The 27,525-nt window shown below is 37.2% G+C and overlaps 2 protein-coding genes across 4 annotated transcripts in view; both read right to left on the minus strand.

Moving 5' to 3' along the window:
- The window catches only part of vwa5b2 (von Willebrand factor A domain containing 5B2), a 28,495-nt gene extending 6,588 nt beyond the window's left edge, over positions 1 to 21,907 (minus strand). For 2 of the 3 annotated variants that reach the window (XM_065262035.2, XM_065262032.2), the window contains exons 1-17: positions 20,649 to 20,741; positions 20,112 to 20,254; positions 19,711 to 19,926; positions 17,344 to 17,569; positions 16,809 to 16,966; positions 15,677 to 15,808; positions 15,363 to 15,484; positions 12,871 to 13,047; positions 12,276 to 12,386; positions 10,097 to 10,299; positions 7,847 to 7,961; positions 6,458 to 6,643; positions 5,295 to 5,529; positions 4,318 to 4,589; positions 987 to 1,224; positions 512 to 826; positions 76 to 210 (exon numbers count right to left, since the gene is read on the minus strand). In XM_065262035.2, coding sequence (XP_065118107.1) covers positions 76 to 210; positions 512 to 826; positions 987 to 1,224; positions 4,318 to 4,589; positions 5,295 to 5,529; positions 6,458 to 6,643; positions 7,847 to 7,961; positions 10,097 to 10,299; positions 12,276 to 12,386; positions 12,871 to 13,047; positions 15,363 to 15,484; positions 15,677 to 15,808; positions 16,809 to 16,966; positions 17,344 to 17,569; positions 19,711 to 19,926; positions 20,112 to 20,254; positions 20,649 to 20,713 — 3,049 coding nt within the window. In that variant the 5' untranslated portion in view covers positions 20,714 to 20,741. Of the gene's footprint in view, positions 1 to 75; positions 211 to 511; positions 827 to 986; positions 1,225 to 4,317; positions 4,590 to 5,294; positions 5,530 to 6,457; positions 6,644 to 7,846; positions 7,962 to 10,096; positions 10,300 to 12,275; positions 12,387 to 12,870; positions 13,048 to 15,362; positions 15,485 to 15,676; positions 15,809 to 16,808; positions 16,967 to 17,343; positions 17,570 to 19,710; positions 19,927 to 20,111; positions 20,255 to 20,648; positions 20,742 to 21,829 lie in introns of those variants that run through there. The other variant, XM_073814888.1, reaches the window with a different exon arrangement.
- Positions 21,908 to 22,550: 643 nt separating this feature from the next.
- On the minus strand, positions 22,551 to 26,088 carry LOC135744075 (E3 ubiquitin/ISG15 ligase TRIM25-like). The gene is made up of 6 exons (XM_065262038.2): positions 25,040 to 26,088; positions 24,680 to 24,775; positions 24,237 to 24,470; positions 23,944 to 24,103; positions 23,762 to 23,800; positions 22,551 to 23,418 (listed from the first exon to the last, which is right to left on the minus strand). Exons 1-6 carry the CDS (start codon positions 25,619 to 25,621, stop codon positions 22,895 to 22,897), a joined length of 1,635 nt encoding a protein of 544 aa, XP_065118110.2. The 5' UTR covers positions 25,622 to 26,088; the 3' UTR covers positions 22,551 to 22,894.
- Positions 26,089 to 27,525: the final 1,437 nt, after the last annotated feature.

The following is a 27,525-nucleotide window of genomic DNA, read 5'->3' on the forward strand; positions in this document are numbered from 1 at the left end:
GAATTTCTGTGATGGTTTCTATAGTTTTTTAGCAGGGTTCTTCAGAAAACATGTGTTTGTGTTGTTAGCGTGCACCTGTGTTTCGTGTGTCTCTGTTGTCAGATTGACCTCTCACATTGGTATCTGTGGTGGTGAAGCTGGTGTACATGCAGATGACTCCACAGCTTTTGCTGGTCTGGATGGCTTTCATTCTGTATCTCTTTGATGGACCTACACACGCATACACAACAGCATACACGACGAAATGAAGAAAAACGTGGCTGAAACTGTATAGTGGCCCTGTGTATACTTGTCTATTATCATGCAATCATGTTTACATTTGTCAACATCAAGTAGCTTTTAAAAATAGAAAGGGGCGTAGTGCGTGGGGTTTGTGTGACATCACACTGTACTGTACAGTAAATGCAAATATGATGATGTATAGATAAACAGGTATCAGGACAAGCAGATATGAACACAACCGTATAAGCCTTATGTTTCTGAAACCAATTTTCTAGTAATTATTTCTGACCTCTCTCATTTTCTATATCCGTCTCTTTTTCGGCCATGTTTTCAAAGTCTCTGATGACGGAGCGTGCGGTCAGCTGGTGAATGATCTCATCCCAGGATCCAGTATCGGTTGGCGGGGTTGCTGTGCTCTCAGTGGCCAACAGAGAGGACAAATCCACACAAACTTCCCAGGACAAAGACTTTCCACCCAGCGTGCCATGGATGACAGAGCGACACTGCACTCCTGGAACCTGGGACTCGCCTGAAGGAACGGCTGAAAACAGGCATTCGGTGAAGTTGTCCCAGTCCAGGGGGGAGCCGGGGAAAAGGAGACCATCTGGATAAAGTCAAAGTTATATTTCACAGAATGTTCTTTACATTATGCAAGATGATTTTACGCAGAAAACAGTAAATCACAAAACATGATTTTAGCTTGGTTTTTCACAGACTAGGTCACAAATGTACAGGACTGTGGACCGATGTGTGTGTTGTCTTACTGGAATCTGTCAGGCTGGGGCGAGATTGAGCCCCTTGTGGAGTGCTTTGAGTATCTGTGTCACTCTCTTCCAGCCGTCCCCCCACTGCCTGCTCAAATGAGACCTTCTCTAGCGCCCTCCTCAGGCGGTGCATGTCCAGGTCACCCTGCGGTGACGAGAAACTTCGGCCAGCCAGAGCAGAGCGAGCTAGCGCCCTCTGTCTGCGACGAGACTCGTCATGGTCTAACAGCTTGCTGGTCTAAACACAAACAGTGCTGGTAAAATGCTTGTAGAGTATGTACTATGTTTCTCATTATCTTAAAATCTTTTGATCTAAAGATTTAAGGTGGTACTGTATGAATTATTATTTTTTAAATCAGTACGTTTTAATGAATACTGTAGTGTAAGCAAAATGGGCTCTGGCTATACACTTTACAATAAGGTTGAATTTAAGGAGCAAAAGCCTCTAAACGCCACTTTCGTCAAAAATGAGATAATATTTACTGAATACATCATACGATCATCAAATACTTAGCTTAAAATCCACTTTATCCTGGCCAGGTCCAGATTAATACAACGTAGTGCCCCAGGGTGACTATATCTAAAGTGCCCCCCATATTAATATATATATTCTCTCTGTATATATTTTATCATTAACTATTCATTTTGTATCTGCATCTCTTACAATAAAATAATATATATACAAAACATAAACAAATATGAATCAAATATGAATTTGGTCTAGTCAGGGCTCCAGACTAACCTTTTGTTTATCTTAGTTAATACAATCACTATAGTTAAAGGATTAATCAATTTTCTTAAAAAAAAATCCAGATAATTTACTCACCACCATGTCATACAAAACGTTGATGTCTTTCTTTGTTCAGTCGAGAAGAAATTATGTTTTTTGAGGAAAACATTCCAGGATTTTAATGGACTTTAATGGACCCCAACACGTAACCGATTTAATGCAGTTTAAAATTGCAGTTTCAACGGAGTTTCAAAGGACTCTTAACGATCCCAAATGAGGCATAAGGGTCTTATCTAGCGAAACAACTGTCAATGTCACAAAAAATGCACTTTTAAATTATTTTCTTCATCCGGTCATGTGACACGCCAGCGAGACCTCATGTAATACGTCATCACGTCAAGAGGTCACGGATGACGTATGCGAAACTACGCCCCAGTGTTTACAAATGTGAAGAAAGAGGACCGTTCCGATGTTGTTGTGTGAGGAATAATAATGTCTTTGTGTCAGTTTATTGTTTAAAATGGTCCGCAAATGTGCGTTTCATATATGTAACACTTGACCTCTCTACGTCACTACGCATTTACGTGAGGTTGTGCTGGCGCGTCCCACGACCAGAGGAAGAAGAGAAGTTGTGGTTTAAAAGTGCATATTTTTTATTTTTCTTGCCAAAAATGACAATTGTTTCACTAGATAAGACCCTTATGCCTCGTTTGGGATCATTTAGGGTCATTTGAAACTGCAATTTTAAACTGCATTAAAACTAATATGTGTTGGGGTCCATTAAAGTGAGAAAAATCCTTGAATGTTTTCCTCAAAAAACATAATTTCTTCTCGACTAAACAAAGAAAGAAAATGGACGTATCCTTTAAGTTGTAATTGATTTGTTGCTAGTTTCATAAATCATTTTATTAAATATATACAATGGAGCCAATGGTGACATAAAATGATTGACGCGTCATGCAAATTAGTGGTACAAACGCGCTCGTGCATTTCGTTTTTTTGTTGTCCATGCCTAAATCCACCAATGCTCACCTGTGTGCTCACAATCTACTCGTCTTTTAACATGAAATAACAACTCCAAAAAAAATCCTAATTTGCCGGTCTCACGTGCTCAAGTACTTGTAAAAAATGCTCACGCTGTTTTAAAAACTGGTTGAATTGTTTGGTCGCAGTGTAAAGCCCTTGGTGCACCCTATCCCGTCTACGGATAATCCAGCCCTGATCCCGGCCTCAGGTCGTGCAGAAATACCATGTTGGCAGAATCCATTAACTCTTTCACCGCCAGCGTTTTAAAAAAAAGTTGCCAGCCAGCGCCAGCGTTTTTCATGATTTTCACCAAAGTTTAATGCCTTCCAGAAAATGTTCTTCTTTAAATATATAAACATACAATATACCAAATGAAAGAACAGACCCTCTGCTTTCAAACAAAAAAAAACGTTTCATCCTACCTTTAGTGGTTCTTTTGCAATCAGCTTTTGAATATGGGTAGGTTTTTGCAAAAACACCATATTTTGAGCAAAAAGCAGAAATAATTCCATTTTTATGACGGACTTTTCATAGAGATCCGATTCAGAGCGATCTTTAAAACAGACACGGACATGCAGCAGCTTGGCATAGGGCAATACTTCCGGTTTTAAAAAGTTGCGGAAGGGCGCCACCTGGTGGATAATAGCGGTATTGCGGAAAGACGGAATATCTCGTCATTGGCGGGGAAGCGTTTTCTCTTAATTGACGAGAAATCTCGTCAATGGCGGGGAAAGAGTTAAGAATCTGATCAAATATGCTCATGTCATGTATTCGCATCACGTTCCTCGCCCATTATTACGTTACGTCAGGCAAATTATCCGCTCAAATTGAATTTTTTAATATAACGCATATATTACCCAATTTGAGGCATTCACATTGCCCTGTGTGAATTTGCATCTATTCGCGTTTTTGCATTAACTTTGTATCTAATCTACTCCCGCAAAATAATGAAACGGTTTTGCATCTGTGCTCTTTATTTGTTAACATTAGTGGTAACACTTTATTTCGATAGTCCACTTTAGACATTTTACTAATTATAAGTAACTTTGCAACTACATATCAACTACCAATCTTTAGATAATTAGTAGACTGTCTGCTTAATATCTACTTACACTTTATTGTGATACATACTACAAGTATGTTTGCAGGTGCATGTCAACTTATTCCATTAACCCAAACCTCTTCCCTAACCCCAACCCTTACAGTCTACTAATACACTAATGACAGTTAGTTGATGTATAGTTGCAAATTATTGAAAGTTAGTTGATATGCAGTTGCAAAGTTATTTATAGTTAGTAGGATGTCTAAAGTGGACTATCAAAATAAAGTGTAACCACATTAGTTAATAATAATAACAACAACACATAATTATAATTTTTTGGGAAATGTCAGTTGTTTTTCAACAAACGTATGGTATGCACGTACAGTAATCCACAATTTTATGTTCCAAACAGAGATGACGATATAAGGTCAAAAGTTAAAGACTGCAGCTTTAAAGTGCATTGAAGCTATATGCTTTATCAGTATGTGTGTCTATTAGAATTAAACCCACAATCAAGCTCCGACTGTTTTCACCTTTCCTGATGTGGTTTCTCCTAAACAGGTGACATTCTGTGCCCATGGAGATTCCCAGCGTGATAGTCCTCTGCCCTGCGGGTGCTCAATTTTCTCCAGGCCATGTGGCAGGGAACCCATGCCCAGCGCAGAGCTCTCCACTTGTTGGGAAGCAGAGGAAAATGTATTTTCACTACTCAGAGAACAGCACGTCAACACATACTGATCCTGAACATACGAGTCCTGTTGAATACGCCAGCGCACATCACTGCTGCTGTAGTCAGTGTCGCCACCTACAGGTCACACACATACATGGAAACTCATCATCAAAGATGCGCAATAAGTTGTATGTCAGGGTCAACATCGAGGGTTGTAAAGCATTTACGTATGATATGTTTGGAATGGCATACTACTCATTTTTAGGACCAATAGGACTTCTTATGGTTCAGGAGGTTTATTAAAGGTGTAGTTCAACTAAATACCAAAATTCTCAATTTACTTATGACATCCCAGATTGTGCAGTATATAATAGGAGCACTTAAAGAGTAACTAAGCCCTAAACCAACTTTTTTAGTTAATGATCTGTAAGAATGGGGCTGTATTAATGCTGTTCATTGATTTGAGTAACTTTTTTGACATTTGGGTATAAAGTGTTTCAATGCTACAATATATGGTGTAAAAACGTCTGAGTGCTGCCCTCTTCAGATTGAACAATAGCTACTGCAGTTGAATTTTCCTGTTGGATGTTGCGGTACCGCGATATGTAAGCGGTACGATCCTACGTAAGCAGATTCAAGCTCACCACGCCCTTGTCACGATCTCACCACACACTTGGCACGAGCCCAGTTGGCCCCCTCTATCTCCGTTGGGGTCTGCCCACTTTTCTTGCATTTTTCAAATATTGCCAGTGAGTCAGGCTCTGACCAGGGGTTTAGTTACTCTTTAATGTATATGGTATCCCACAATGCAACATTTCGATAATCTTTTAGGAATCTTACCAGGGCTTGTGACATTATCATTGGTATGTGCGCACGAGAATTCAGAGGAGATTTCTCGTGAGATTTCCCTCAACGCCTCCTCAAAGTCTCCCTCCACCGCACACTCTTTAGCGGTGTCTCTATCTCGCTCCTCAGGAGGAACCAAAGGCTGAAGAAGCTCAGAAGTGGAGGGAGAGAGCTCGAAAATTGACCCAACTGAATCGTGTGGTCGTCCTCTATAAAGTCGTGACTTCACCTGCGTACAATATAAAAGTCTTTATTGTGGAAGGCATTTTCATCCAATTTTAAATTACTTAATTCATTAAATGCTAAAATACAAAATTAAATCACAAAATATGTTCCAAATTTGAAAATGAAATGCTAAAATAAAAATTAAAACATTAAATTAAATGATTTCATCTTCAAAGTGATAATGCAGCTTTCCTGCCAAATTGAAAAGTTAAATGCAATTGATAATTTTAACATTTCATTTTCAATGCAATCTCGAGGCAAGACTGCCAATATTAAAATTAAAAGGCAAACTTTAAAAGGAATCTGTAAATAATTTTTTAAGGCTTTTTATTCATGCCCAAGCAAAAATAGTGACAAATTTAAAATGTAAAGTTCAGATTTAATTTTATGTTCGCTTTTATTTATTGGTTTTCACTTTATTTTCTTTTTCAACTTGTATGCAAATTCTATGTTAACCAGTGGGTGGGGTTTACTTGCTTAAGTAACAGGAATTGGGTAAAGCAATGTTGCCAACTTAGCGACATTATTGCTAGCGACTTTTAGACCCATTTAGACAAACCTAGCAACTGTTTAGATGAATCTTAGCTTCACATCTGTACAGATAGGCTACTGTGTCACTTGTACTGGCTCACGAGTGCCGGGTCTTCCTGACCGGTAAAATGCGCGTCTTTCTCGACGTCTACATTTTGTGCATGGAGCTGCAGTGAGCAACATTTAGACCATATGAGATGACGCTTGGAAGAGATTAAAGATAAAGAAAAATTTGATTTGTATATTTGCATTTAATTTTCAAATTTGTGACATATTTTGCAATTTTATTTTTTATTTTAGCATTTTATTAATTCATTTAAAATTGGCTGAACGAACCTTCCATACGTTATAATTATGTATGTTTTGAACATAATAACACAGACAGAGGAAGTGACACTCACTTCACTTTTCTGGGCCTTGAATCCACCAACATTGTAGAGAGTGCAATAGCCTATCAGACAGTTGCCAGGGTAAAGCGGAGGGATTTCATTGGGTGACAAGATGGCCTCCATGTTCTCCGGCACATACCAGTCGATCCGTACGTCGGTTAACACGGGTTCCAGAGCTTTCTTCAGACACTTAATCAGCTACAGAGAAAAAAACATTGATAAATATTAGTGATGCACCGATGTATCGGCCACCGATATTTATCGGCCAATTTTTTATGAATTTGAAACCATCGGCAATAGCACGAGAAAGGCCGATACCAATTTTTTACTAATTAACTGCATAAAGAAATCCATTATATGTAAAAAATGAGTTAATGTTGTTAATAAAATAAATACTGAATAGCTAAAACCACCTTTAAAGGTTGTCATGTTGTCTTATTATATTTGTTTTAGCTTAATTTGTGCCTCTCTTATTATGTTGGTCAGTTGAATGTTAATTAGATCCAATCCATGTTCAGTAAAAATAATTTGATGCAGAAATAAACCAACTGTATAGTATTGTATACAAGTGTTTAATATCGACATCGGCCAGAAGTTGTCTGTTTAAATCTGTATCGGCCCAAAAAATCCTATCGGTGCATCCCTAATAAATATCCTACACCGACATGTACACACAAATGCACAATTTGTAATTAACCACATTTCCCCACCATTAACAAGTTATCGGGAAAAAAACGTTTCCCTGCCAATGACGAGTTTTTACAGAGGTCCATCCATATTTCTGCTATTATACACCAGGTGGAGCTCTTACCAAACTTATAAAACAATGAAGCATCCACTGATCCAAAAACAGTAAAAACTCTGTATGTTTTGATCATCACTCTAAACCTAATCTCAACAAAAGTCCTTTACAAAAATGCAATTATTTCAGCTTTTTGCTCCAAATTTGGTATTTTGAAGAAACTTACCCATAATTGAGAGGTGATGAACAATTGACGGTAGGATAAAAAGTTTTAGTTTGAAAGCAGAGGGGCTGTTCTTTCATTTGATGATTTTGATTGTATATTTATATATATAATGAAGAACATTTTCTGGAAGGCATTAAACTTTTGTGGAAAAATTATATATCTTATAACTTTCTTTTTTAAAAGCTGGCAGAGAAAGAGGTAATGTTTCAATTACACAGACCTGCAATAAATCTGAGCTCACAAAATTCTGTGGAAAGCTTCATCAAAGAATCTGAACCCCTGTTATTCCCTTATCAAGTTGGGAAGATTGTTAACTAAGTTCTGGTAGTTAAAAAATGACTAATTGCCCTTAGTACATCAATGTGTTGTTTAAAGGCGCTAATAGTGGTTTTATTTTAGCCTCCCCAATAGAGGGCGATGTGGACTCTTGCACCTTTGGTTGAAGCCTCTCTTCCTCACTGAGAAACTCTGTACTGCCTCCCGTAACCTTGGCAACGCCCTGCAGTAGCCTCCGGCAGGATTGAGGACCAAGGCCCACACCAAAACACCTGCAACATCAGTATAATGTCATTATATGCACTTATACCCAAAATCATGTCTTTTTATCATACAACTAGTAATAGATGTGCAGTATATTTATACACAGAGCACATTAGACATAGCAGTAAGAATTTCTAATAAGTTAAAATATGCATGTATGTTTCTGATATATTCCCAATGTGGAGAGAGAGAGAGAGAGAGAGAGAGAGAGAGAGAGAGAGAGAGAGAGAGAGAGAGAGAGATTCATTTAGTATTCCCCGGAGAATAATCCGGACCATTTTACTAATTAAATGTCTGAAGAAAAATAAAAGCCAGACAACACACACACGCACGCACGCACGCACGCACACACAAGCTGTTTGGAATTCAGATCTTGTACGACTGGGTCGAAGGCTTTTAAATGTCTTGACTGAGTATCAATAATGCGTCTGTGTTTTAGTACAGTGAAAGATATGTGTGTTTGGGGAAAATGACTGCTGGCTTAGCCCCAGAGTATTTTGCTTAAAACACGATGTTGTGATGTGATCTCCAAAAGTTTCTTTAGTATTTACATTAGTCCATGTTTAATGTGTTTCCATAGTAATGCATAAATGTATGTGGCATATTTATTTAGTAAAAGCCGAAGTTGAAGATATTTTTTGACATAAAAGGTGTTTGGTGTAAAAGGTGTGTAGCTGACATAATCGCTATCGGGCAGTTTTCCGAACATGGTTTATCATAGTACCAACCTAAAATGCATGTTTAACCCAATGTCCTAGCTCTTCCAAGCTTTATAACGGTTGAAAATGGGGCCTATTTCCTTTAAGGCAGGGGTGGGGAACCCTGGTCCTGGAGGGCCACTGTCCTGCAGAGTTTAGTTCCAACCCTAATTAAACACACCTAAAAAATCTAATTCAAGTCTTCAGGATTACTTGGAAATGAAATTCAGGTGTGTTTGATTAGGGTTGGAACTAAACTCTGCCGGACAGTGGCCCTCCAGGACCCAGGGTTCCCCACCCCTGCCTTAAAGGCCAAAGAATGTGCCTCCATCCTTCACAAAAGTAATCCACACGGCTCCAGGGGGATAAATAAAGGCCTTTTTCAATGCAATTTTGTAAGATAAATTTCCATATTTAAAACTTTACAAATGAAAATAAGTAGCTTTCGGTAACGATGCCATATTGGACTCTTTGCATTCATGAGAAAGTATCAGCACATTGTCATAGGTACAATGCGTCATGACGAACGTGGGGTGCGGAGGAACAAACCAGAGAGCAAAACAACAATGCCGGTCACAAGTTAAAACAAGGATTTTAAAGAAAATGGCGAATGATTTCAATATAAGACGAGGATATTGAGTTATCCAACAACTCACAACGCTTGGTTCTTGCAAGAGTCTATTCTTGCTGGATCTTAAGCAGCGTATGTTACATTGGCCTTTAATGGAAGCTACTTATTTTTATTTGTAAAGTTTTGGAAATGGATATTACAAAATTGCATCTATTACCTTTAGAAAGCCTTTATTTATTCCACTGGAGCCGCATGGATTACTTTTGTAAAGGATGGATGCATATTCTTTAAGCTTGAAGTAAGTGGACCCCATTTTCAACCGTTTTAAAGCTTGGAGGAGCTAGGGCATTTTCTAAAATAATTGAAAATGTGTTTGTCTGAAAGATGATGGACATATGTATCTCGGATGGCTTGAGAGTAAATCACAAAGTAATTTTCATTTTTAGATGAATTATGGCTTTAATTTCAAAACATCTTGCACTCGAGATGCACACCAGTATTGTTTTTTAAGCCTAGTCCTGGATTAATCTAAACCCTGTCCGAAACATTGCCCTTAGAAGTTTTACCAGGCTTTCCATGCATTTACTTGTATTTACATGTCATTAACTTAAAGATAATTTTATATTTTTTTTATAAGGCATGGCTGGTGTATTTAATACTACACTGAAATTCATTCAATTTACAAAATTTTTTTAAGGTAAGTGGTTGCAATCAATTTATTTAAGCTACATTTAAACAAAAGTTTTTTGTTTTGTTTTTCAATTTTTTTTGTTTAAATTTAGCTTAAATAAATTGATTGCGACCACTTACCTTAAAACATTTGAGTAAAATGAATGAATTTTTTTTCAGTGTATTATGACATTACAGATGTTACCTGACATTGGATGCATTCCTCCTGACCAGCTCTAGGACTCGTCCTACATTGCTCAGGGCTCCATCGATAAGAAGGAAGAGCTGTCGTGGGAAGGCGCGATGCACAGGCTGCCGATAGACCCAGGAGAGCGCCCCCAACAGGTTAGCAGAACCCTGATCTGAACGTATCTTCTGGATGTACTCCAATGCCTGCGTCACTGTACTCTGGAAAACAAAAGTACGGTAAATCCTTTTGCCTTAAGCCCTACAGACTTTCTTTTGTGAGAGACATAGTAAAGACAGAAAGTCTCAGTCACAGTCATTTAATTTCATTGGAAAACACATGCAGTGAACTAAAAAGTGACTGGGGTTGCCCGTCCCTTATTCTGTATTTTCAGGTCCACAGAAGAAAAGGTCTTAAAAATAAAAATGCTATGAAAGAATCATTGACTAAATTTCTTTGTTCTGAAGAACACAAAGGAAGATATTATGAGCAATGTCTGAACCAAACTGATCAAAGGCCCTATTGACTCCTATAGAATAAAGAATACTATGGAAGTGAATGGTGCTCATGATTGGTTTGGTTACAAAGATTCCTCAAAATATCTTCATTTGTGTTCATCAGAACAAATAATTTTATACAGGTTTGTAACATAAGAATAAGTAAATGATGACAGAATTTTCATTTTTGGGTAAACTATCCCATAAGCTGCAAAGTCTAGATTCTTTGTTTGAGGTGGACAGTACTTAAGTATTTGTACTTAATTGTTTGTCTTGTGAAAATTTTTACCTCACTACTTTCTAAAGCATAGAACCATACTGTTTATTCCTCTATATCGTACATATTTTTTTTTAATAACCTAATTACATGAAAATTGTATGCTTTTTTCCCAGCTTACAGAAAAAAGTTCTAAGAACGTTCCTTAAAAAGTTCCTAATGTTCCCAAAAACGTTCTGCCAACATAAAAATGTCCAGTTTTTTTTAAACATTTCTAGGTTGTCTCAATGTTAGAGGAATGTTACATTCTACCATTTTCAAACATTATGACAATGCCATGTTTTAATGTTCACACAATGTTTAAAACAACTGTTTTCTATATTTACTTTTGCATATTATGTCAATGATAGAGAAAAATTGCATTTTATTATTTTAAAATTGTTATAAAACATTTTTCTTAATGTTCCGTAAAAATATTGCTGTAGAAAACACAAGTTAATATTATGGTGATCAGAGTTTGTTTTAGTTCGACTCTTGACTTGTGACATTTTGCTTGCTAGTTTTTCCCTGCTTGCATTAACTTTGTGTTTAAAACACATTTGTTATGGTAATGTAAGTTAATAGTGCAATTCTGGTTGGGATATAATGATAAAGATCATCATCTAATTAATTTATTTACTCACATATCAAAAGTTTATTTCTTGTTAAAATGAGATCCAGTACTCTCACAGCAGTTTGTCATTAATGATTTTTAAAAACTATGGACAAAAATTAACCGCTGTATATTTGGGGGACACAAACATCAAGATTTAGTGTATGAATCTCAACACTCAAAACGCTTTTTACTTAAGTACGAAAGTTCTGTTTTTTTTTTATGTGCTTAAATATTATATGTACGGCAAAAACTCGAATTTATAAAATATAGTGGAGTAAAAATTATTATGTTATGCGTTGCAATGTTTGTTTTTCAAAGAAAAACAAATAATATAAGGATACTTAAAAAATTTACTTAGTAGAAAGTAGAAAGTAAAAATACTTCACTACTGTCTACCTTTTCTTCAATATTCTTTATATTCAAACCAGTTTGACACAGCAACTACTAACATAGTGACCACTCTAGACGAAACCTGTTTGAAGAAGAGGTGGACAGCTGGTTCATGATCGACCAAAACAGGTTTGTTTTGTGATCATTGCATGCTGTAAAATGCATAGCAGTGCCATATGGCTCTTCATGTTTTAAAACACTTAGTCCTGCCAGACCCTGGATTTGCTTGAACCTGATATTGCAGTGTCATGGCAACAAGCAGTAAGGAACTGGACAGAGATTATCATCTAAACAGAAGCACATCAGTTCACTTACTGGTAAACATCACGCACACATGCACACACACTGTGTAGACCATTCAAATTTAAGTGACCATTTGTTAATCATTTCTACGGAAACAACTTTACAACAGTTTACAACTTAACCAAAAACACTTACATCTGTGCAGGGCTTGCTGGAGCTGAACAGAGGGCGGACTGTTGAGCAGATAGCAATGATGTTCAGCATGGTGCGGGTGGGCATACTCTTAATGACCACTAACATTGCCTCCTGTTAAAGAGATGAAAGCATTACTTAAAGTAAAATTCATGCTTATTTTTAGCCTATTTGGATGTAGTTTATATCTAGCATACACTCTTAAATGTATGCTTTTTTCATAGCGATGCCATAGAAAAACTTTTACTCAATTTACTCAAAGGTTCTTTAAAGAATAAGTTATTTTATTAATTTTTTAATCTAAAGAACCCTTTTTACCTTAAAGGTTCTTTAGATGTTAAAGGTGCTTCAAAGAACCATTTAGACAGAAAATATACATTTTATTATAATGGGTCTTCGCTGAGTTTCAAAACTATGATGACCTATGCAATGCTCATGCTCAAGTTTTAAAGTGTAAATGCGTTTACTAGAAATATTAAAAGACGTTTTGACTTCAAAATTGTGTTCATTTTTGTGAGGGATCTAGAGTCCCACTAACTTCCGGGTTAGCCTACAAAAATATAACATCCCTGCGGCACTCAGAGAAGATCATAAGAACCTTGATCTTGTTGATGTTGAGTTGTGTTATAGTGCTGCTGTTGTCTATGAGGAAGATGAGCTCTCTGCTGGCCTGCTGCAACTCTGTTGGTTCTGACAGCAGATCTGGGCAGAAATTAAGCATCAGGACCGGGTTCAAGAGCAGATCCTTATGGTAACGCTTCCGAATAAACTCCAGCTGTGGGGAAATGAATGACCAACACATACAAATAGACATTTAAAAGTGTTGTGTATAAATAAATAAATAAATAAATAAATAAACTACATCATTTATTTTACTTTAATTAAGGTTTAAAAAAAACCAAAAGGTTCCTACTGTTGCTCAAGTGTATGGGGAGGTCACACTAAATTCTTGATTCTGTTTTTTTATTCCATACAAATTACCTGTATTTTCTAGTTGTGTTCTAATAAAGAGACTAAAAATTATGGTAACACTTTACAATAAGGTTTCATTAGAAAACATTACTGTTAGTAAATGCACTAACTAACATGAACAAACAATGAACAATATAGTTTTTCAGCATTTATTAATTTTTGTTAATGTTAGTTTATGTCAATACAGTTATTCATAAGAATTCATGGTGCATTAACTAATGTTCATAATAATAATAATAATATATTAGTAAATGCTAAAATCAACATAAACTAAGATTAATAAATGCTGTTAAAGGACTGTTTATTGATAGTTTGTGTTAGCTAACGCTTTACAACCTTATTGTAAAGTGTTACCAAAATAATTATACATGGTCACTGTGTACTGTCAGAATAAAGGTACAAAAGCTGTCAGTGGGATGGCACCCTTTTAAAAATGTCCCAATATGTACCTTTGAGGTACTAATATGTCTTTAGATACAAAGATGCACTTTTTTTAAAGCGCAACTATGATACGATTCATGATTCTACATTTCCTATGGTGTGTAAATGTGTATAAGTACATGTTAACGATATGCAAAAGGTACAAACGATGACGCGAGTTATTGTTTCCAACATAAATATCTTTTCTGGGACTACAACAAACACATGGATTGTAGGCAACTGTTTACTGCCTGGGCTGGTTGACGTAGACACGACGGTCATTATTATAATTCCTTCCGCTTTGGCTCACAGCCTGTAAGTTAACTCGTTCCCCCTCATTCACGAGTTAACTCATCAATTAAGAGAAAGCGGTTCCCTGCCAATGACGATTATTTCCGCAAAAGCGCATGCGTGAGACTAAAGTCACGTGACTGCAGTGATGTGGATGACGTGTTATCCTCAGACATGTTTGTGAAGTTTTTTTTTCAAACTTACAGCGTGTCTCCCTCAAACTGTAAATGAAGCCCAGGCTCACAAAAAAAAAAACAGCTGGGGTGCATCAGATAACACGTCAGCCGCGTCATACGTCATCCGCGTCACTGCAGTCACATGACTTTAGTCTCGCGCATGCGCTTCACAACAGACATGGAAGAGAAGACAATGCTGAATAAAGTCGTGATTTTTGTTATTTTTGGACCAAAATGTGTTTTCGATGCTTCAACACATTCTAACTGACCCACTGATGTCACATGGACTACTTTGATGATGTTTTTATTACGTTTTTGGACATGGACAGTATACCGTACATAGATTTCAATGAATGGTCAACAAGCTCTCTGACTAAATCTTAAACATCTTAAACTGTGTTCCGAAGATGAACGGAGGTCTTAGGAGTTTGAAACGACATGATGATGAGTCATTTTTATTTTTGGGTGAACTATCCCTTTAAGGGTATCGCCCAGATGACAGCTTTTGTACCTTTTTTCTGAGAGTGTACCATTGCAAAACCAACAAATCTAATGGTTGCATGGTGGCCTTAAGGGCGATTTATAGTCGTGCGTAGGTCCTACGGCGTAGCAGCGACGGCGTAGGTTCCGCGTCGGTTTTCATTTATACTTGTGCGTCGCCGTCCGCGTCGGCGTGCAAACACACGCGAAACCGCTGGTTGGCAGTAATCACGCGTGTAACCACAGTAGCAGCAGAAGTCGTCACAGAAGAAGAAGCTAAGCAAGTTAACCCACAAACGAAGAAGAAATAGCAACTTGTTGTGTATAATTTGAGAAGACCAGCAATGATGGAAGTAAATAAACAGTGACGTATGTTTCAGTTTGAGTTAAATCACTCCTCAACTTGGCTCATCTTTGTTTTCACCGTCTCAAACGGAAATACCTATGACGCAGTTTTTTTACCTGACGGGAGGGGTTCTGGTGGACCAATCACAGCGCTTACGGTCCGCGTGGAGCCGACGCGCTGTTAGAAATTTTGTGAGGTGCGCGTCAGGCTACGCAGAGCTACGCACAGGCTACGGATAGGACGTAGGACCTACGCACGACTATAAATCGCCCTTAAGACTGAACTATTCGAGTAGCCAAATAAAAATAGCTATATAAAATTATTCTAAAATTATAAGATTCACAGAAAGTGTACAAAAAATGCACAATCAAAAACATTAGCAGTGTGCAATGTTAATAACGTTACCCTCTTCTCGCCTGCCTCCTTTCGGCCGCAGCGAACGAAATCCCGTCGAGCTTGGATCTGCTGCTCGTATTCACTAAAGGTAAGCCGGCCCTTTTCCAGGATAACCAATGGGCTGTGAGGTTCTGTGGGTAACAGTGATCGTATTTTTAAGGAGATGGAGCTTGCTTTTGAAGTGCATTTTATCGCATACATATTGTAATCAATATGTGTGTTCCCTTTGAATCGAATCACTTTGCATAGCTATTGCAATGTTCAATTAAACTTTAGGAACACATAAGCAGCAGGTGCATTATGAGGTAAAATTTAACTCTCACCACTAAGGTGCAGAATTATCTCCAGATGTCGGTCACATGGATGCTCCTCCGCAAGCGTGATGTAGGTTGCAGATGCACACTGCGCGCTGGGGTCAGCGTCTGCACGCAGAGCATGGGTGGGGCTTTCCAGACCTGGAGATGGAGAGACAGCATCTTCTGGTTATTGCTGGGGTTAAAGAGTCGTTTCAGCATTGATTTGATTAGTGGCTATGCTAGACTATTATGGTGGTGGAAATCTTTGACATTTGAGCCCCAAGGGAGAGATACAATAAAACGAAGATTGATGCTGATTATATGGGTGCGGGATGAGCTGAGTTAATTTAATGTCGGTCAGAACCTTTGATGAAATGTTCAGTAGTTTGTATGGTTGAAATGTAAAAAACTGTAATAGGCTATATGTAATTATATATGTGCATGTATTATTTTCAACCTATGATTGGGTCAGAAAGGGACAAACCCAACCAGTGAAGTAAATTAGCCTATAGGATTTAAACAAGGGTTTAAACAACCAATCAGTTGGGTTTTGTTTCTTTTGGCCCAACCATGGTATGGTATCAGATGGTAATACTGATGTATTTTTTGTCCATATTGTCCTGAATACTTTAAAGAACACAATGGTATTACCATCGTACACGTCCAAAAACCCATGGTACTTTAATGTAACTATATCAACACCACTGTAGTACCCTGCTCAATATCCATTAGTCCAGTTAGCTAAAACAAAGCGGCCACTTTCTTCTGGGACACTCACTACTGCACTGTGATTTAGGGCTCTCTGTCACCCGGTTTCCATCTCTCTTCTCTGTTCAAGTGGCTCTGAACCTGAGCCAAACCCTCTCCCCCGCTGCGGACATGGTTTGGCTCTTTCTAGCAGGCGCACTGATGTCTATCATAATCACTGGTGTTTGTGCCAAGTTTTACTTTAACTGGATTATTTCAGAGCACAGGGTGGACCTGCACAAATCTACAATCTCTCTAAAGCCAAACAGGGGAAAACAGACAGAGACAGAGATGGGCAACTTTTGTCATCCCCTGTGTTTCAGACATCACAGTCCTTGAACGTCCCAAGTGATTTTTAAAGTAAAATGACCCTTGCTGCACTGTAATTGTGAAAGTATTGTGTAAATGTTACCTGCTAGAAGACATGCGCCTCGAACGAGAAGCTGGAAGCTGAGCTGGTACAATGAGATGTTTGTAGCAGAGCTGGTGAAGACAGCATGGGCACATTGCTGCCCGATTCCCAGCAACCTATCCTGCCTCCCCGACGCACTCCCAAAGCATGTAGTCGGGCTGAAAGAGAAATACGATGTGGGATTATTGAGAGGTCAAATTGCTTTTTATAATTTGTTATTTACATGGTGTCAGAATTTGGTGTTTTATTAACTATACACTTACAATAAAAGTTTCGAAATTTCTAATTTGTGCCATACATGTTTTTAGCATTATGAATATACAGTGGCCTCCAAAACTACAGTACTGAAAAGTTTAGGATGCTTTTAAGGCATAAGAGAATGCTTTAGAGAATGATGCTGAAATTTCTTAAACCATCCAATTGTTAATACATTTTAAGGCTTAAAGTGTCCAAATACTGTAATTTATGGGACAAATGTATTTAATAATGGGAGTAACTGTAATAGAGATTAAAAACTTGAGGACATTATAACTACCTTGTGTCCTCTGATTTCCCCCCGTTTTCACTTTTGCCCGGATGAACCCGAGCTCTGACTATAGGCGTTAGCACTGTTGGGTAAACCAGGCGGATTGCACCATTTTCAAGTGTAGGGAGTTCAAGTGTGGTACTAATGACGACAGACACAATTTCTAGTGGTCCAATCTGGCCTGTGCTCACTATAAATGTGCTTCTTTCCAGGTCCTCATCCAGCAACAGATGACCTTAAACAGACAATAGAAATTATCACAGAAAAATTCCCAGAGTAAAAAGAACACTGCCAGTGTCTTACAGAGTGTTAAACAGTAACACTAAAAAGTGTTTAAAAAAGCTGCAATCTGTAACTTTAAATGAAACATCTAAACCCAAGTTAAGAAAATAACTTTACAAATAAGATGTAAAATTCAAACAGAGATGGTGATAGAAAGGATAAAGTTACCATTATGGTGATTAGTGTTTGTTTTAGTTGGACATGACTCTTGACTCTTAGCTTGTTTTAGCTGCTATAACTTTGCGTGGGATTTTTTATTGTGTAAGATATAGCCACTAATAAATTTGTTTAATATCGCAACTGTTTCTCCTAGACAATGATGAATTAGATTTACATTTATTAATTTGACAGATGCTTCCCAGCTAGAAAAACAGAGGCGTTGAAATGACGGCTAACTAAAGACCCAATATACTCCGGCTAAGAGTTTCCCACTTACACCCCAAATAACCTTAAATGTGATCACATGCCGTTTCTTTGCCAAAATAACTTGAAGATGTATGATATTCCAACATGGAAGCAAAGTCAACAGGTGTTCAAGGTGTTTGCTTTCATTTCTTTTACATGCTCTACAAAAAAAGGCCAAAAATATATTTTAGCACATACTTTTCTGCCATTTTTTGTATATTTTGAAATATAATTAAAATTATGTATTCTAAATTTATTCATAAAATTTAAATTATTTGCCATATGGAATCGAGCGTTCTGTACTGCTAATGCAATGCTCTACCAATTGAGGTACAAGATGGAGATATGGAGCCTGTTTTTTTTGTGCAAGGATCAAGACTTTAAAAAAAAAAATTTATTTTTTCCAAACTGACAAAGTTTTTTAACTTTTTAAAAGGGTACCGGCCCAATGACAGTTAGGGACCATTTTTCCTGACAGTGTATAACATTGATGTGTAATATACAGTATTTCACCAGATGTAGCAGTCCTGCTTTAAAACACTGGAAATTAATGTCAGATTTTAACGTAACCATCCAAAACAGGCACACAGCCAAAACAGCTCTCTGAAATAATGAACGCTGCCTGCATGGTTCAAGGTGGGCCGATACAAAGCATGATAAAGAGACATACAAGATTTATGAGGAAATACATTTCTGTGTGCTTGGGAACAAAAGTCTGTGATAATACAAAGCAACTGCAGGGGTCTGTAGTAATATTAAACATTAGTGGCAGCCGGTGACTTATCTTCCAAGGGGTGCAAAATCTAAATATGTATTCGGAGTGTCATGTGATTTGATCGTCATGTCAAAATATGTGTTCGGTGCGTCATGTGTCTTGTCAAAATACATGCTTGTTGCACACGTGTTGAAAGGGTTTATGATGAATACTCACAAGATATTTTAGTATTATATAATGTTCAAATGTAACTTAATATCAGTTAATTTAAAGTGTTACTGAGATCATCTAGCTCAAAATACCAAAAAGATAACTACTTTAATTTGCTGTTTTTGGGTGTGTCCTTTTAAATGCAAATGAGCGGATGAAATGCAAACACTGATCACCACAATGGTGGTTTGTTGAAATTGAAACTCAATTGTAATGTCAATTATCTTTTCTTTTTCTCTCTGCACTAAATGACAGTGCCATGGTTGGATAGTGCAGATTAAGGGGGTGGTATTATTGAAATTGGACTTGCTACCTACGTCACAAAACAGGTGAAATCTGAACAACCTAATTTTTCACATGCTTACAGAGAATGGTTTACCAAAACAAAGTTACTGGGTTGTTATTTTTCACATTTTCTGGGTTGATCAAAGCACTGGGGACCCAATTATAACACTTAAACATGGAAAAGTATGATTTTCACACTATGACCCCTTTAAGACTATCATCACCGACCACTGATGCCACGTGACACGTCTTGCAATAGTTTTCTTAACTGGATTATGTTGGTACTATTCAATAACTGCCGTGGTGATTTAGTGGGGGGTTGTACAGTAGCTGCCTCCATTCTTTGACATGAAATATTTCTGCAACACTAGCTATAATAAAAATGGAGACACTGTATTTGTGTGAAAGAGACTTTATGTTCGCTGTTGGGAAATGCTTGTAGTGATTGTGTATGTTAGTGGGGATGTAAAGACCCTCGCCATTGGAGCACTGCATTTCCAAACTTGTTCCTCCACAGCATCCCCACTCCTTGCCGTGGCCACACTGGCCGTGGAGGGTCGGTCCTGGGCAGCAGATCAAACAGCAATCCTCCAGCTTCCCACGACTCTGGAGCTCCACACTGACCAGCCTGCCAGACACCTCAGCCTCGAAACCCACCACAACCTCCTTCTCCCCCAGAGGATACACAAACACACCTGAGCAGGTATGGAGGACAGAAAGACAAACTGGGGTCAGAGTATAACAATAGGGACTGTGTGTAAAGTGTTTGCAAACTGTGTCAAATGGTAAACCTTAACTCACTTAACAGCAAATGCATAGTTCAAAGTCATATAAAGTTTTCATCTGATAGAAAAATATATGTGTACTCAAGATGTCTTACCATCGAGTGGTTCAGGATCAGTATTCACGTATGTTAGATGAGCAGTGATGCCTAGAGAGCAGCCATTGGCACAGGAAGTAATGCGGGATGTCTTCAACAGCAGCGGTGCCCATGTGATGCGATTTATCAAACCGGGCATTTTCCTTAGGAGAACATAAGTTTACACTTTTAATCAGTCAATTTTTCTTGGATTTTTTTTAAAGAATGTCTCTTCTATTATTATATAATTGTGTTTCCTTTAATGAGTGAGCACATATTTAGTATTTTCATATTTAAATAAATAAATGTATTCACTAAAATTATATTTATAATTAAACATTAAAAGCAATCTCAATCTCTGTCAGTGCTTTATACAGTAAATGCATTTACTCCACTTTTGTGTCGCATTAAACAATACAAAAAGCACAGGCTATCAACTTTCTTAGTCAACATATCACAGTCAGTAGCTGCAGATTTCCCATCCGATTATTTGCTTCAGCAACCATGAAAGATTTTTAGAGATGGCAAAACCTCCCATTCCCTACTAAAAGTTCCCACCTTGCGTGCTGCCCGGCAACAGGCGGCAATCTTCCTGTCAAAGTGAGAATGCATGTGTCAAACATTAACAGACTGGTCAACAGTACACCAGAAAAATCACCACCAGCAAGCGTATAAAGTACAAACCTGTTGTTTTTACAGATCATAACTGTCTGATAGAGAGAGAGAGAATGAAATTAACATGTTTGTAAAAGACATATTGTCTTTAAAAATCATTCTCTGATGTGATTTAAGACATAGACACTATAAGTATTAAACATGGACGTTAAATCCTATTTAATTGCTATTATAATTTCCTGCTATGCAGTGACAAATCAAAAAAAGAAAAATAAATATGTAATGCAGCATCAATATGAAACCGCAAATTAGTAAACCATGATGTTTGTTCAGTGCAAAAGGTCTCTCAGGTGATCTGTGGTGTTGGTTTACCTGTCACCTGGACACTTAACTGAGATTTACTGTGATGTAATTAAATGGCAAGCATACACAAGGCACCACTTACGCTAGTCAAGGTTTTAGGATAATTTGTTCTTATTTTGGTTGAATGTTTTTGACTTTCAGCTGTCCTGTGTCTGTAGTCTTTATATTTAGGTCAAGATTGTTGAAAAAAGATTTTGTATAGGCTACATTAAGGCTTTTTAAGCACACAATGCCACAGAAATAAAAAAATTTAAACTTTGATTCACAAGAAGCATCCTCAAGTAAAGGACAGGTGCATGCATTTAAACTAAAGGTAAAAGAGCACATAAAAGTGGGTATTTCAGAAAGTTTGGTAGTGACTAAAAAAATAAAAGCTAAAAAGTTAATTGTACTGAATGCCCATATGTGCCTCAATTATAAATTAAAGACATATAATAGAGCAACACTAACAATAAAATAATAAAACTACTATTGAGGAAAACATGAGATTTGTATTTTAACTGCATTTATTCACTGCATATTTCACGTAAATCATAGAGGATAAAAACTTTAATAAAACGTTGTTTTTGCACTAAAACAAATAACATTTTCAAAAAAAAAAATTCTACATCGTAACTTAATCGTTTTAAGCATGAACATGTCGTAACATCTGGGACCGCGTGCTAACTAATAATCTGTCAAAACACCAACAGAAATGCTTCAATATGATTTAAAGCAGAAAAAGTACTCACTTTATGCACAGTTTACGGTTTTTTACTTACTTGATGTGCTGTGGTGTGATTTTTGCCCGGTTTGCTGTGATTGGGACGGTGAGGTGTCACAGGATCCTCTCCTCTTTTCTCTCCATCATCCTCTGGGCGGAGGGAGGCGCGCGCAAGTCATACTTCACTACAGCGCGCATTCACTCACGCGAGCGCGCGCACAACTAAGACAACCCATGCAAGTGCATAATAATCTAAATATATATGCATTTTTGTTTATTTAGAGTTTGTGCAGTAAACAGTTTTGCATATTTGCAGGGTCCAGATTTGATCTGGGTGAGTCTAAAATAAATTTTATTCTGCAGTTACTAAATGATTTCTTATACGTTTACAAGACACTAATCATATCTCACTAAGGTGGTTTTTAGATAAAACACTCTTGATGAAAATTAAACATAGTTTAAGCAACTTGTTTTTGGTTTTATCTAAAGTAAAACTGGTAACCAATCATATTCCAAATCTACTGACAAATTTACTATTGTCGAGGAAAAGTAACCAAAGTTTAATAATGGTATTTGTAGGTCTGAAAAAATATATTTATTTGTAATTATATATTTATTTTTATTTCGTATTTGTAATAAAACTATGGAAATACAAATGGTTATTAATCTGCCACAAAAACAAAAAACAATTGTTAACATTTCTGAGACAGAAAAGTAATCTCACTATAATGTTTTAAAACTGAGAAAGACATGAACAACACGGGTGATCACGGGTTGAATTTTATAATTTATCGAATAGTATAAGTAACATGTGGGTTTTTTTAGATCTCAAAAGTTTTTGGAAAAATGCATCCTTTAAATAAAAACACTGAAACAATGAACGCCAAGGATTTATTCGTTTACTTTAAACTTTAGCGCCCTCTGGAGGCAAACGACAAAATGCTTAAATAATAAATTTATGCTGACAAGAAATCAAAATTGTTTAGGAATATGTACATGTAAAATCTAGAAACCTGTAGTGAGAAACTCGATAATAATAAAGTGATTAGAAATGTTATGCTTGACACTTCATAGTTGTTGATTTTTCATTACTTTCAAACTTCTATGACAATCTCTGTAACATCTATATTGTTAGATCACACAGTTTCACTGATCCATAAACATAAAACCCAGGATAGAGAGGTTTAGTGAATGTGGTGTTGACTCTGTGGATGAGGGTCATTGTGTCAGAGACGCTGTAGAAGGACAGAGATCCTGCACTGTGATCCACATAAACTCCTATTCTAGAAGATCTGAGCACTACAGGGAGAACAGTCTTAATGTTATTGTGAAAGAATGAACAACTGGAGTCACAGCAGCACAAACTCCAGGACTGATCATTAAATCCAAACAAACACTTATAACCCTCTCCCTTCCTGCTGATGCTCTTATATGACACTGAGATATCCACATTACCTCTCCACTCAACCTCCCAGTAACAGCGTCCACTCAAACTCTCACTACACAACACCTGAAGATAAACATCAAATCTGTCTGGATGATGAGGATACGGCTGGACTGTGCCAGTTTTAGTAATCACTCTGTTCCCCTCAGACAGACAGAGACGTTTATGTGCTGTGTTTCGATCCAGATTGACTTGATGATAATCTGATGGAGGAAAATCAATTAGAAAATGTTAATTTCAATCATTAAAATCAAACTTATTTATAGGTAACAGAATATAATTTAGAGAAATAATCGAATCTGTTTGTTTTACTGTTATATTCATCATAATCATGTGTGTGTTGTTTGTGAAGTGTAAACATGATATTCATTGTCGAAGTCCCAAAGTTTAGAATTTGTGTTTGTAGAAATATTGTTTGCATGTAAAATGAAAATAAAAAGCTTTATGATCTCAGATATGTTTCACTGTGGGCATGCATAGAAATGTTGTTTCTGTTTATTCTGCACATTCAGTTTGATTTATCATTATAGAGTGGTTGAGACTCACATTTAAGGAACTGCTCCCTGGTACTGGGCTTAGGAGTAACTACAATATATTAACATAAAAATCATTAAGACAGCAATATTTTGCATTTCTTAAAAATATAATATAGTTATTATAATTATGATGTGTGACTTTGTAGCTGGATTATTGCTGATAAAATACTGTAGAAGAAATAGGTGCTTTACCTCTATTAAATATATTTTCTATCTCTTTTCTACAGAAATCCTCCAGTTTCTCTCTCAGATGAGACACAGATTTTCCTACATCATCAAAAGAGATGAGAGAGCTGACAGTGATGCTGAGTGAGTCTGAAGATCCAGGAGGAACAGAGAGAGACTGAAAACTCTACACAAACACAAAGACAAACAACACAAACATAAACTGATGACACTGAAACATTTTATAGAAAATATAATCTCAGTAAAACATGCTCTTCACTTCCTAAAGATCACTGTTGTGTTTTTCAGATCTCTGTTACCTGGAGGAAATGGATGTGATCATCTGTGTGTGAAAGCTGCTCCAGCTCAGCGTCTCTCCTCCTCAGATCATCAATCTCCTGCTCCAGTCGCTTCAAGAGTCCTTCAGCTTCACTCACTGCAGTCTTTTCCTGATCTCTGATCAGCTGTGTCACCTCAGATCGTCTTCTCTCAATGGTTTGGATCAGTTGAGTAAAGATCCTCTCAGTGTCGTCCACTGCTGTCTGTGCAGAGCGCTGTTAGGACACACAGAGAGAGGAGCATTAGAATCAGCAGCATTCACTCAGCTCTTACTGGTACATCACACAGTCTGTTACCCACAGTGAACTTCAGTGAAAGTCATCCAGCACTGAACTCCTCACTGACTGATTGGATGAGAGTCCTAACTGAGTCTGAAACAGATCTGAAACAGCAGACAGCAGTTGTTCTTCTGATCAAAACTCACCTTATGAGTCTCCACAGCATCTCTCAGCTCCTGAAGCTTCTTCTGGCTCTCCTGGATTCTCTGTTGGTATTTTCTCTGTGTCTCCTTCAGTTCTTTCTGCTGGATGTGGAAAACACACAAAATGTACAACAGAGTGATTTTTTTACCAGTTACAACTCTGCAAATCCAACCCTGGGTGATGGGTCAAAAATGACATCTTTACAATGTTGTTTACTTTTTAAATTAAATGAATATGATTTTTGTGTAACATTAGATATAAAGATCTTTAATTATGTAGCTATATCAAGTGATCATAATGAAACATTTATTCTAGAGCAGAACAGATCACATTAAACATCACTTAGTGTTTTCATCTCTTACCTGTTTCTCAGTCCTCTCTGCTGCAGCTGATACAGTCTTATGTTCATTGTGTTCATCCACCATACACAGGAGACATATACAGAGCTGATCAGTTTTACAGTAAATCTCTAAAAGTTTCTCATGTTGTGGACAGATCATCTCCTGAAGTCGTTCAGTTGCGTCTATCAGGTTGTGCTTCTTGCCTTTGAAGAATTTCTCATGTTGTTCAAGATGATTTTGACAGTAAGAGTTCAGACACACCAGACAGGACTTGACAGCTTTGTGTTTTCTCTCAGTACAGACGTCACACTTCACATCTCCAGCTTCAGCATAACAGTGATCAGGACGAGCAGCTTGTAGTTTTGTCTTCTTCAGTTTCTCCACCACTTCAGCCAGCATGGTGTTTTTATTTAAATCAGGTCTTGTAGTAAAGGTCTGTCGGCACTGAGGGCAGCTGTAGTCTCTCTTCTGATCCCAGCAGTCTGTAATACAGCTCATACAGTAACTGTGTCCACAGGGAATGGTCACCGGATCCTTCAGTAGATCCAAACAGACTGAACAGATGAACTGATCATGAGCCAAAGAAACATTACTTTCTGCCATTTCTGTCACTTTACACGGAGACAGAAATTAAGACGTACAACAACAGTCGGACAGTTTAGTTTCAGTTTCTCTGAATTCAAGAATTTCCTGGTTGTGTTTATGAAACGTGTAAAAAAACAGTTTAATAAGTCCACTAGATGTCAGTACAGAAACTCACAAAGACTGAATAGAGAAAGTGAACACACAGGTGTGATAATGCTCTGCCTTGATGTATGAATGGACATGATGACACAATTTTCATTTTGGGGTGAACTAGTTCTTTATAGGACAAGTTCGGTATTTTACACTTAAAGCCCTGTTTTCAGATTGTTTATGATGAAATAGAACGGTTTTGACTGAAATTTGGACATATGATGCTGGCCCGAGAATTTTCGGGTGTTTGTATCACCTCCCACCTCTATAATGGCTTATATGTGCACAGGAACAATCCTTCCTAAAATGCATTAAACTTTCGTTTACAAAGACGTGAAACTCACCAATGTGGTCAGGGGTGTTCACTGATAAAAATCGCTGCAAAAGATGCTTTCCAACAGGTTTTATCGTAGTTTTATCCAACTCCATTGACTTGTATTAGATGTGCTGTTAGGTACGGTATTACTCCGCGCCGGGAACGCCACCAACTGGGCTGAAGTGTTTATTATTCAAGCTCTCAACGGAAGAATATACGGGTGTGAGGCGTCTGGAAAAATAGGTCCACAAGTTTACAACGAATGCTAAAAGACTTGTTGGAGTTTGTGTATGTCTGAGGGAAAAAGTGTTTAACATGCAATACTTTACTTAAAGTTCAGTACTGTGATGTTACACAAAAACCTTTGCACAATCAATATACACAGTGTGTCATTATTAGACCCAGTGAAAAGATTTGTCTACTAAATCACGTGTGTGGATGCTGGAATAGTTGAGCACTTGTATTTGTTCTGACAGCAGTTTAGAAGTTTATGTAACTCTGTAAGCAACTTGTATTTTAGGTTTCAGACAGAGATGGCAATAGAGAGGCGAAGATTAACATTCTGTAAGGTGGAGTCATATACACTCAACAGTGTTCATTTAACTTGGGGATTTTACTGTATTCATCTATTGCATTTTATAGTTTGGCTTTCTTCGTGATTATGTGTTACTTTCTCCAGAAAGAGAGTCATCAAAATCAGAACAGCCTACATCTAAAGTTAAGAACATAACTCAAATGCAATTTTAGGTTTCAAACAGAGATGGTGACAGAGAGGATAAAGTAACAGATTGCAGCTTTTAATTTATTTTAATTCTGCATCATACTTATTAACACTTTGGGACAATATATACACCCAGCAGTGTTCATTTAACTCTGGGGATTTTTTCAAAATTTGTTTCAGTGGCAACAAATACATTTCTAATTTTACAACCCATACTGCAAAAAATCTTTCCAGGCCAAAACATAAGTTTGTATGAATATAAAGTATAATTAAATTATTACATTATAATTTTAACCTTTTCAAACATAAAATCAAATATAAATGCTTTAAAATATATTTATTTATAAAACATATTTCAAATTATTTCAGCACATATATTTTTTGGCCATTTTTCATATATTTTGAAATGCTCTATACCACTTGAGGTTCAATAATGAGGTTCAGATGGAGACATGCTGTTTAAGTCTCTGACAAATGTTTCCTCTGTACAAGCATCAAACATCAAGTACCATTTAGGTATAGATATACATTTACTACCAGTACAGTATGTATCTCCAAGGTACTTATATAAACTTTTTAGGTGCAAAGGTGTACTTTTTAAAAGGGTATCGGCCCAGTGACAGCTAGAGACCGTTTTTTCTGACAGTAACATTGATGTTTAATATACAGTATTTCACCAGATGAAGCAGTCCTGCTCTGAAACACTGGAAATTAAGGTCAGATATTAACGTAAAC

This window comes from Paramisgurnus dabryanus, chromosome 6 (genome assembly GCF_030506205.2).
Source record: "Paramisgurnus dabryanus chromosome 6, PD_genome_1.1, whole genome shotgun sequence".
Classification (NCBI taxonomy): Eukaryota; Metazoa; Chordata; class Actinopteri; order Cypriniformes; family Cobitidae; genus Paramisgurnus; species Paramisgurnus dabryanus.